This window comes from Gigantopelta aegis, chromosome 1 (assembly GCF_016097555.1).
Source record: "Gigantopelta aegis isolate Gae_Host chromosome 1, Gae_host_genome, whole genome shotgun sequence".
NCBI lineage: Eukaryota > Metazoa > Mollusca > Gastropoda > Neomphalida > Peltospiridae > Gigantopelta > Gigantopelta aegis.
The window spans coordinates 39,592,030-39,603,126 of NC_054699.1; the positions used below are offsets into that span (position 1 = coordinate 39,592,030).

The 11,097-nt window shown below is 40.1% G+C and overlaps 1 protein-coding gene across 1 annotated transcript; it reads left to right on the top strand.

Annotated features, from left to right (window-relative positions):
* Positions 1–785: 785 nt before the first annotated feature.
* Positions 786–4,727, top strand: LOC121374899 (adhesion G-protein coupled receptor G2-like). The gene has a single exon (XM_041502027.1). The coding sequence runs from the start codon at positions 809–811 to the stop codon at positions 4,058–4,060; it is 3,252 nt and encodes a 1,083-aa protein (XP_041357961.1). The 5' UTR covers positions 786–808; the 3' UTR covers positions 4,061–4,727.
* The last annotated feature ends 6,370 nt before the right edge of the window (positions 4,728–11,097 follow it).

Consider the following 11,097-nt stretch of genomic DNA (forward strand, 5'->3'; position numbering starts at 1 on the left):
GGGGGGGGGGGGGGGCATGTGTCCCTCACTTTTCAGATATTTTGCTTTATATTTGCTTTATAATAGTGTAAAAGTGTGTAAATATAAAAGTGTGCCCCCCCCCCCCCCCCACACACACACACTTTTTGGCACCTTCCTACACCACTGGTGGGTTGTGTGCAGGGCCAGATTTAGACCTTGGGGGGTACGGGGTAGGAGCCCGGAGCACTTCAGGTTCGGGGGACCCTCAACATAGAAATTAAATTACATGACAAATAAAAAAAAAATGGACTAATGTTATAATTATTACATTTTTTATAAAGGAAGTCCTTAGTCGGGGGGTGGGGGGTGAGCTCTGGCAGGTGGGCCCGGGGCAATTGCCTCCTTATAAATCCGGCACTGGTTGTGTGCCATAACCTCTGCGGCCCCCTGCTCCGCAGCCCTTGCTATAAGCGTCATTTTAACGATGCTCAATACTGGAGGTGCCCTTTTAAAAATTGCATATGATTAGTAATGTAATGCAAAATGAAGTAAAACTATATAGGCCTCATACTATATTTTAGTTTGTCTGGGTGGGGTTTTCTATTTTTATTTCTAAGAAATACAAAATAGTAACCACAAAATATTGTACATCATGGTGTATCCTTACTTCAAACAGTTGTACAAGAGAAGAAGAAGATGCCATCTCTTTAGATTCTTCAAAACAAACAGCGCAAAAAACATGTCAACTTTTACTTCCGCGTTTACATGTGACGTCAAACGTTGAGCCGCGTTTACTCGGTTTCTGACGTCATGCCAAACGAAGATATACGCAGGACTCTTGCTTAAGATGCATATTGGATTCTGGGTTACGTTTGCTCTTTTTCTCAAGCTGTCGTCCAGTACATACGTATGTGACCCAAATTGTATATGTGACAGTGGAGTTATGAACTGCAACAATAAGCCGTCAGCAATCGTACGGATACCTAGATCTATTCCAAAGGACTGCAGAGAACTTCTACTGGAAAACTGCGGTATTGAGAGGTTACGTAAAGATGATTTTAGAAATTTGGAACAATTAGAAGTATTAAACCTCAAAGGTAATCAGATTAATGACATTCATCCACAGGCTTTCCAAAATTTATTTCACCTGAAAAAACTGTTGCTGCAGGACAACAAAATAGCAACCATCAAGGTGGGTTACTTCCAGAACTTGGCAAGTATTGATTTAATTAACTTGACGTCAAACCGTATAGAAAGTGTGGAACACCATGCATTCGCTACGCTTCCTACAACAAATAGTGTGGCGGTATTAATGGGAGATAAATGGAAGTATTGCTCATGCGCCAAAAATAATAGCAATGAAGGTTGTGGCAGTAAGTGTAGCTCCAGTGATGGTACGAAATGTGCAGATGCACATGATTACTATGATGGCACATTCGACTGCAGGAAGACGTTTTGCGGTTTAAATTCGAATTCTGACTGTGTCAAGGTGTATCAGTGTCCATCACAAATGATGGCATGTATGACCTCCATCAGACGCATCAAAGAACACGGCCAGTTGCACGTCATACATGGCTGCGATGACTACGATCTGTGCCTGCTTGGAATGGTGAAAAATAAAAATAGATGTACGTCTGCAAACTATGATGCTCTGGAGTGCATTTTCTGTTGCCGGGGCGACTTTTGTAAGAACACAAGTAATGAATATTTGACACATAATATCACGTTTTACCTATCTTTCCCAAGAACAATCAATTATAGTAAGATTGAACATAAGGCAATTGAAAAGTATATAGGCGCAACTATAAGAAACCACGTCATTCGAGTTTCTGTACAGCGGAATTTGTCCAGTGTCTATGAATATAGCTACGAGGTCAACACCACTAGTGTTCACTTGAAGTCGTCCAATGATCTGAGGTTCATCTTGAAAGCAAGTATACAGCAATCGATTCGTCATGCTAGGCTTGCGAAGTTTAACATAAACGCCAGCAAGTTAGATATAACTACTGCAGTTAAACTTTGTCAGAGAGATGGCATCTGGAAGGCCACGCGTATGGGAGAATCGAGGGAACAAAACTGTACACTGGCTTTTTCTAATAATTTAACTGAACGAAAAACAAGAATGTGCAATGAATCGATTGCAGGATCTCCTTATTGGCTGGAACCAGACGACAGTCGCTGTGTGGCAAAGGGACTTGAGCCCGTGCAAGATGAGCCCATCACAAATGAAAGAGTCAGTTATTTAAAAGACACGTTGAACAGCACTGCAAAGCCTGCGAGCAGCTATGGTGCTAACACTATTGACCGTGCAGTGGACATTGTCGAGGAACTGCTTATGCTGCCATCCGTAGAGGCATCCGGGGCTAAAGACGCTATCTCTGCAGTTAATTCGTTGCTGACATTCAAGCAGGTTGCACTCAACGAGTTAGAAAGCAAGCACGAAACGTTTGGACGTTTAGTTAAAGCTATAGACTGTATTCTCCTTAACGTTTCCATGGAGAATGGTAAATTTATATTTATAGGTGAATCGCTCGTAGCAGCTGCTGTCAAGTACGACTCTAAACATCCTACAGCGGTTCTGATGACGAAAATGGCCAAGGCGTCATTGCATAGTAACAGGTTGGATGTTCTACGAACAGGTGACGTAAGAGGTATTGACCCATACCAGTCTAACACAATAGTCCTTCCTGAAAGCTTGTTTCAATCCATGGATGGGCAGTCTCGAGAAAACTTTAGCAGGGTTGCATTTACTGCATACAAGGATGATATACTGTTCTTTGATCTTAAGTCTTCGGAACAAAACTTCAATCTGAACGTCTCCACAATAGTGAACAGTGAGGTCATTGGCGCCAGTGTGCACACTACTGAGATTAAGCATCTTAAAGATCCAGTTCTAATTTCCTTTGTACATATTCTAAGGAACAGCCGAAACCCACAGTGCGTGTACTGGTCGTACAATGAAGTGGATGACACATGGGGATGGTCGTCAGTGGGATGTGTTGTAGTCAAGATGGAGAGCCGGTATACCAGGTGCGAATGTCATCATCTCACACATTTTGCCCTGTTAATGGATATACATCCAGATCACTTTGCATTTTCCCAAACCGACAAGATTGCACTGTCTGCTATTTCGTACTTCGGGTGTGTCGCGTCCCTGGCGGCGCTTCTTTTGACCATATTGACCTACGTCATATTCCGTAAACTCCGCCAGGATTTCCCACCAAAGATATTAATGAACCTTTGTGCGGCTCTGTTTGTGACAAACTTAGTTTTCATTGCTGGTATGCAGGAATACACTTTTAAGAATCACACAGCGTGCACAGTCGTTGCCGTGCTGATGCACTATTCCCTGCTGTCAGCGATGTCGTGGATGGCGGTGGAAGCAGTGAACATGTATTTCTCACTGGTCGTGGTCTTCATGACAGAGACTCGACATCTCCTGCTCAAGTGCATGTGTTTTGGATGGGGGTTACCACTCGTCACCGTTGTCATAACCCTCGGTTCTGGAGTCACCAACTACGGACTCATTAGTTCAAAAATCTGCTGGTTAACGAATCCAGCGTTCTATATTGCCTTTCTGGCGCCTGTGACCATGATTCTGTTGTTGAACTGTATTATGTTTGTTCTTGTTCTACACGTGTTATTTCGTGTTTCCGGTCGAAATGCACTAATCAAGTCTAGTAAGACGAAACTATACACTCGTCTGCACGGAGCCGTTCTTTTAGTCGTCCTTCTGGGTCTCTCCTACATGTTCGCCATATTTGCTGTTGGCAAGGCCAGCATCTTCTTCTACTACCTGTTTGTGATCTTCAACACGCTACAAGGAGTGTTCATTTTTCTATTTTACTGCATACTTAAGAAGGACGCACTCTATGAGTGGAAAACATTATTGTACGAATCAAGATCAAAATCACAAACTGCCTCACGTAATGTTGCTCCTCGGGAGTCTCTCATCGAGAACGTCAATCCCATCCTACAGTATGAAAAAGACGAACCGTGCATCGAAGTACAGATTGCCTCATGCAACACTGATACTCAGACTGAGTCTGTGGAGGATATGGAATTCGACACCACCATCACGGAAAACGTAACGTCCTAACTACGGACGGACTAAAGACGTACCGTGCCAGGTCGGGTCAGGTCTAAGGACTTAATGTGCACATTCAGAGAAAGCTGTTGTAGCGCACGCCTGTCATGGGCGCATGTCTCGGCCTATGCCGGCTCCTCCGTCCAGGACAGGACGTACCGTGTGCAGGGATCGAACTTGAGAATTTGTTTCCCCACAGATTTTTGTAAAAATTGCCATGGGTGAAACAGCCCAACGACAGGAATTTTAATCATATATATATATATATATATATATATATATATATATATATATTTAAATAGACTTTTGCAGCAAATGAACATGATTGAAATGTTATTTTGCTGTAGGTACTAATATTATATACGGGCAGATAATTTACTCAGGTGTATTCATTTTGTCATCGTTGAGGAGCTTTACCAACAGGACAAAAGTGCCGTCAATGATGGTCCTGACCTACGGTAATTTATATCTAAACGACGGTCAGTGCCGTCGTCAAGTTTGAGCCCTGCGTGTGGCCAGCGAACTGCATGAAGGTGCAATATCAAAATTGCTTAATGGCGAATTCTAGTTAGGAAATATCTATTTACTATTGTTGTTTTTCAAATGTAAACATTACGTCTTTACTATATGCCCTTACACAATTAAAACAACAAAAATAAATATTTACTAGCAGATCTTTAGAAAATTTCTTTTGTTTATTTGTTTAACGACACCACTAGAGCACATTGATGTATTAATCATCGCCTATTGAATGTCAAATATTTGGTAATTTTGACATATAGTCTTAGAGAGGAAACCTGGTGGGGTTTTTTTTTTTTTCAATATTAGCAAGGGGTCTTTTATATCCACAATCCGACATTGGGCCCACCGACGGGGATCGATCCCAGACCGACCGCGCGTCCAGCGAGCGCTGTATCACTGGGCTACGTCCCGCCTTAAACAGGAGAGTGTGTGGTTTTAAAGGGACATTCCCGAGTTTGCTGCATTGTAAGATTTTTCTCTTAAAGGGACATTCCCGAATTTGCTGCATTGTAAGATGTTTCTCTTAAAGGGACATTCCTGAGTTTGCTGCATTGTAAGATGTTTCTCTTAAAGGAACATTCCTGAGTTTGCTGCATTGTAAGATGTTTCTCTTAAAGGGAACATAACTGAGTTTGCTGCATTGTAAGATGTTTCTCTTAAAGGGACATTCCCGAGTTTGCTGCGTTGTAAGATGTTTCTCTTAAAAGGACATTCCCGAGTTTGCTGCGTTGTAAGATGTTTCTCTTAAAGGGACATTCCCGAGTTTGCTGCGTTGTAAGATGTTTCTCTTAAAGGGACATTCCCGAGTTTGCTGCATTGTAAGATGTTTCTCTTAAAGGGACATTCCCGAGTTTGCTGCATTGTAAGATGTTTCTCTTAAAGGGACATTCCCGAGTTTGCTGCATTGTAAGATGTTTCCGACAAATAAAATATTTCTACGATTAAACTTACATATTAAATATATTTTCTTGTTTAGAATGTCAGTGTCTGTATATTCAATGTGTCTCTGGTCGTCTTAATATTTGTAAGAAGCCCAAACTGGGTTTTCTCTTCAAATAATTTCGTACGTACGAAAAAAAATATATTTTAGGAAATAAGATAAAATTTAACCTAGTACAAATATTAGAACGATCAGAAACACCTTTAATATACAGCCACTAATATTTTATACAGAAAAGTATATTTGATATGTAATTACAATCATTAAAAAGTCTCTGTTAGTCGATAACATCTTAAAAAGTGCAGCAAACTCAGGAATGTCCCTTTAATAGGACTGAACTTTAAAAACAAAATATTTTTAAATTTCAAATCGGTCTTGCAAAGGGAAGTTTGTTTGTTTTGTTTAACGACACCACTAGAGCACATTGATCTATTAATCATCAGCTATTGGATGTCAAACATTTGGTAATTTGGTAGAGAGAAAAGCCACTTAATTTTTCCATTAGTAGCAAGGGATCTTTTTAATGCATCACCCCACAGACAGGATGGGAAAGGGATGTCGCAACATCGTGTGGTCATGTTTATCCTGGAACAAACTGGCCATTTGTTTCTACGACAGAATAGGTGGAAATGACGTCACTGTAAAGGAAGACTGGCACACATTTCGAATGGATTATACAGAAATGAAAAGAGTTGCTGACGAGGCATGATGTGTGTACAGTGACGAAAACTGATGACCGTTTTGTCATTGGTGTAATCCTAGACCCCTAAAATATTACGTTTTGGTTGAAGACCCCCCACCCCAACCGCACCCCTTCACAAATGTGCCATGTGATAAAAAACAAAAAAACCAACAAAACAAATGTATTTATCCATGATGAGTATAAGATAATGGATTAGTATTAACAGAAATATTGCACAGCGGCTTAGAGGGGGATTCATTGGGTCCCCCCCCCCCCCCTATACATACATAGTGTGGGTTCCCCCCTTCAATAAAAAAGAATCCTGTGATTTGGTATCGTTATATATCGCAATTTGGGTACCCTATATAACGATACAAAAAAGTAAAGTTTGTTTTATTTAACGACGCCACTAGAGCACATTGATGTTTTTTTTATCTTATCATCGGCTATTGGACGTCAAACATATGGTCATTCTGACACTGTTTTTTAGAGGAAACCCGCTGTCGTCACATAGGCTACTCTTTTACGACAGGCAGCAAGGGATCTTTTATTTGCGCTTCCCACAGGCAGGAGAGCACAAACCATGGCCTTTGTTGAACCAGTTATGGATCACTGGTCGGTGCAAGTGGTTTACACCTACCCATTGAGCCTTGCGGAGCACTCACTCAGGGTTTGGAGTCGGTATCTGGATTAAACATCCCATGCCTCGACTGGGATCCGAACCCAGTACCTACCAGCCTGTAGACCGATGGCCTAAGCACGATGCCACCAAGGCCGGTATATATAACGATACAGGGCCGAATCCAAAATCTAATGCAGAATGGGATCTACATGTAACTACTCAAACTATTTCAACTACTTAAAATGTGTATTAGTGGTGAATGTACTTTAAAAGAAGGGGAGATACTTTTTTTCGTCGAGACCAGGGTGTACATACCCCACCCTCCTCCCATACACACACACCTCACCTGAATCCACGCCTGCTATATTTATCATAATTATTATATTATTAATTATAATTAATATATTAAGTATTTATGGAAGCGACAACTGTGTTTTGAGTATAATTTTATGCACCATTTAAAGGGACATGCCCTAGTTTTTAAACACTAAGGCATATTTTGTGTTAATGTTATAGCCGTTTTTGATACTGAAATCATACTTTACTTAGATTTTATGGCTTTAATTATAAATTCTCGTACATTCGAAGTGTTTTTGGTCATCCTAGTGTTTTTAATATCACAAAATACATTTCTCATATTTTTAAAAACGCACGTGCGTCTGAGAAGTATCAGTTATGGAGTCGAGTTTTAGTCTATTTTTAGAGGGTATTTCACCAATTCAAAGTCACAGACTCATGTTTGTCTCAATTGTAACTTTATCCAAATGTGTTACATGATTGTTGATTCACTAAACTTAGTGTTCATTTCAACGGGTTCAAACTAGGGTCTGTCCCTTTAACTAAACTTAGTGTTCATTTCAACGGGTTCAAACTAGGGTCTGTCTCTTTAAAGAATTTACATCATTATGTTTAATCATATTATTAAAATCTTCTGGGTACGAAAGATTACTTAGTAAAGCCGGTTTCTTCTTTAATATTTACAAGTGTGTACAGAGTTGAGAGAACCAGTCGTGTCCAAGAGATCCAGGCACGTGTGCACAAATTATTTTAGGGGGGGAGTCTAGACCGTGGCGAGCGATTGGCCCCAGAGTGCCGTCGGTAGGCCCATTGGGCTATTTCTCGTTCCAGCCAGTGCGCCACGACTGGTATATCAAAGACCGTGGTATTTTGCGCTATCCTGTCTGTGGGATGGTGTATATAAAATATCCCTTACTACTAATATAAAAATGAAGCGAGTTTCCTCTCTACGACAGAGCGAGTTTTAACGACTCGATGTGTAGGTGTAAGACCATTACACCCACTTCTCTCTCACTAACCACTAACTCACTGTTCTGGACAGATAGCCCAGATAGCTATGGGGTGTGCCCAGGGCAGCGTGCTTGAACCGTAATTGGATATCAGCACGAAAATAAGATAAAATAAAATGAAGTGTTTTTAGCAGTTTCTAAGAATGTTTCTTGTTTATAAATATTATATTTATTAATGTTAAATTTGCAACTACTATTCATCATGTCTGGTAGAAGGAACGAAATGTTTTACTTAACGACGCACTCACATTTTATTTATGGTTATATGGCGTCGGACATATGGTTAAAGGCATACTGTCACAGATTTAAGGAACTTATTTCTCTAAAAATGGATAATAAATAAAAATTACATCAATTGTTGGAAACCAAATCTAGCTATTGCATCACCTTAACTGAACCATGATGGAGTAAAATCCATGTCATCCCTCTCAGCAGTTTTAGTTTTTGAATTATGGACCAATTCAATTATTTTAAAAAAATGTCATTAATAAATGGAGTATAGTGGTTATGAAGATGGTTGAATAAAGTACATTTAGAGAGAAATCAAATTATTTTTGTTCAGGTAATTATTTGTTAGACCATTAAATAGGTCAGTGGTCTGTGACAATATGCCTTTAAGGACCACACAGATATTGAGAGGAAACCTGTTGTCGTCACTTCATGGGCTACTCTTTGCGATTAGCAGCTAGGGTTCTTTTATATGCACCATCCCACAGAGAGGATAGCACATACCACGGCCTTTGATATACCAGTTGTGGGGCACTGGCTGGATCGAGAAATAGCCCAATAGGCCCACCGACGGGAATCGATCCTAGATCGATCACGCATCAGGCGAGCGCTGTACCACTGACCTACGTTCCGCCCCGCATTTTTGGTAGTGTCCTAAAGTAAACTTCATAGCCTAATAAGCTAGAAATCTGTTGAGTAATTTTGAGTTTAATGAATTAATTGTTGTTTTTGTTGTCTTATTTGTTGTCGTTATTGTCGTTATTGTCGTTGGTTTATTGTTGTTGCTGTTTTGGTATTGTTATTTGTTTTGTGTGGGTTTGTTTTTATTTGTTTGTTGTTGTTTTGTTTTGTTGTTGTGGGGTGGGGGTTTTTTGTTGTCTTTTCTGTGGGGGGTTTTGTGGGGGTTTTTTTTGGGGGGGTGGGGTGTTGGGTTTTTTTTTTTTTTTTTTTTTTTTTTTTTTTGGTCAGTGGGTAGAGTGGTCGCCTGAGGATCAAATCCATCGGTGAACTCATTCTTATGACTGGGTTGGGTATTTTTTCCCCCGGAGACCCATCCCAACCAGTTACCAAATAACATTAAACATTAATCCAGTTAGCGGTCGAACAAGCGGGTCAGCCCAATTTAGCTGGTCCGGATTTCCATGGGGCGGAAGTGCCGGGGGAGGGAGGCCTCATAACGGGCATTCTACCGGTCGAAACCGCCTACGCCCTACCGCACCCAAAAGCGGGTATATGAAATGTATTCTTTTTATAAATTTAGACGGCATCTCCTGGGTTTCTCTCCAATTCAACCAATCGGATATCAGCATTTCGATCGTCTATCGTGAAGACACACCAAAAACCCGTCTTAATAAAAAGTCACGTGACCAAAATTACTTCGACACAATTGACCCCTCCGTATGACGAATTAACCACGCCCCCCGTGACACGTGATGCAAGGTTAGACAAACTTTCAATAATGGCTGCCAATTCGCATAGGTCGATAGCAAAATCAACCAATCTGCCGATTACGTTTTTGCCTTAATTTATTTACAAATATCGTTGTTTAAATAAAAAAGCCAACAAGAGGAGACATTCAAGTATTTCACTACAGGGTACATTTACGATGACAACGTGATTTAAATCGACGAAACGATTTTTACTTCAGTAAATTTTATCGAAGCACAAGAACCCGTAAGTGAACGTCGAACCAAAAGAACATTTAAAACATCCTATGCTCGTTTTTCTTGTTAGAACTGATAAATTAAAATGTCTTGTTTGTTTCTTTTTTCTTCTTCTTTTTCATCTTAATTGTTGTTGTTGTTGTTGTTGTTCGACTTTTATATTAATGAAATCTCGATATGCCGAGGAACAAGAGAATAGAATGCGCGGCGACGACCCGGCCTCGACCCGTTTAAAACCGTGGCGTCTTTATTTTTGGTCGGGTTGCGTTAAATGTTTTGTTTAAAAAAAACAAAAGGGAGGGACGTGAGCGGTAACATTAAAATACAAGGCCTGCGGGAATGCTATCAGTGTACCAAAATTTTATGCACGAAAGGTTACAAAACTATAGCAGGATACAGTCACCTGTGCCAAAATTATGCAGGCAGTGTTTTAGATTGTGGGATTGCGATATTTATGGGGGTGTATTCTTACATAGCTGCACTGCTTGAATCAACCGATATACGGCACTTGCCCTATTTATGAAACCAAAGCCATACACGAAAAAAAAAATTAAAAATTAAATTCACAACTGGCGTAGCCAGAGGGTGGGTTGGTGGGGACCACATCTTTGGCCCTCCAGTTATGTATACTGACATATTGGCCCGTCTCCGTTCTGACAAGATATATTAGGGCTGTTTACGTTTGGGTGCCCCATCCCTTCTTTATAAAATCAGGCTGTCCAGCACACCCTTTTGAAAAAGTTGGACACAATTAGGAATGAAAATATAGAAAATGTAGGATAAAAGTAGGAAAACGTAGAACAAAAGTAGGACTGAAACAGTACGTAGCGACATTATTCATGCTCGAAACACCGTTTTATGTAGTGCTTAGTTTGTACATGTATTTTCTTTTCTATCAAAAATAATGAGCATCTTATGTAACGGTCACGTTATAGTTATTTCAAATTACTGTACACTATATTATCAATATACATATTTACATGCATAGGAATGCTGATGCACAGTAAAACAGTTAACATGATTAATTTAAGTTTTCCATAATGTATTATAGATTCTGAAGTCATACATACACATTGTACATTAT

Coding starts and splice junctions, on each gene's coding strand:
- LOC121374899 (XM_041502027.1), top strand. CDS start 809: ATGCATATTGGATTCTGGGTTACGTTTGCTCTTTTTCTCAAGCTGTCG.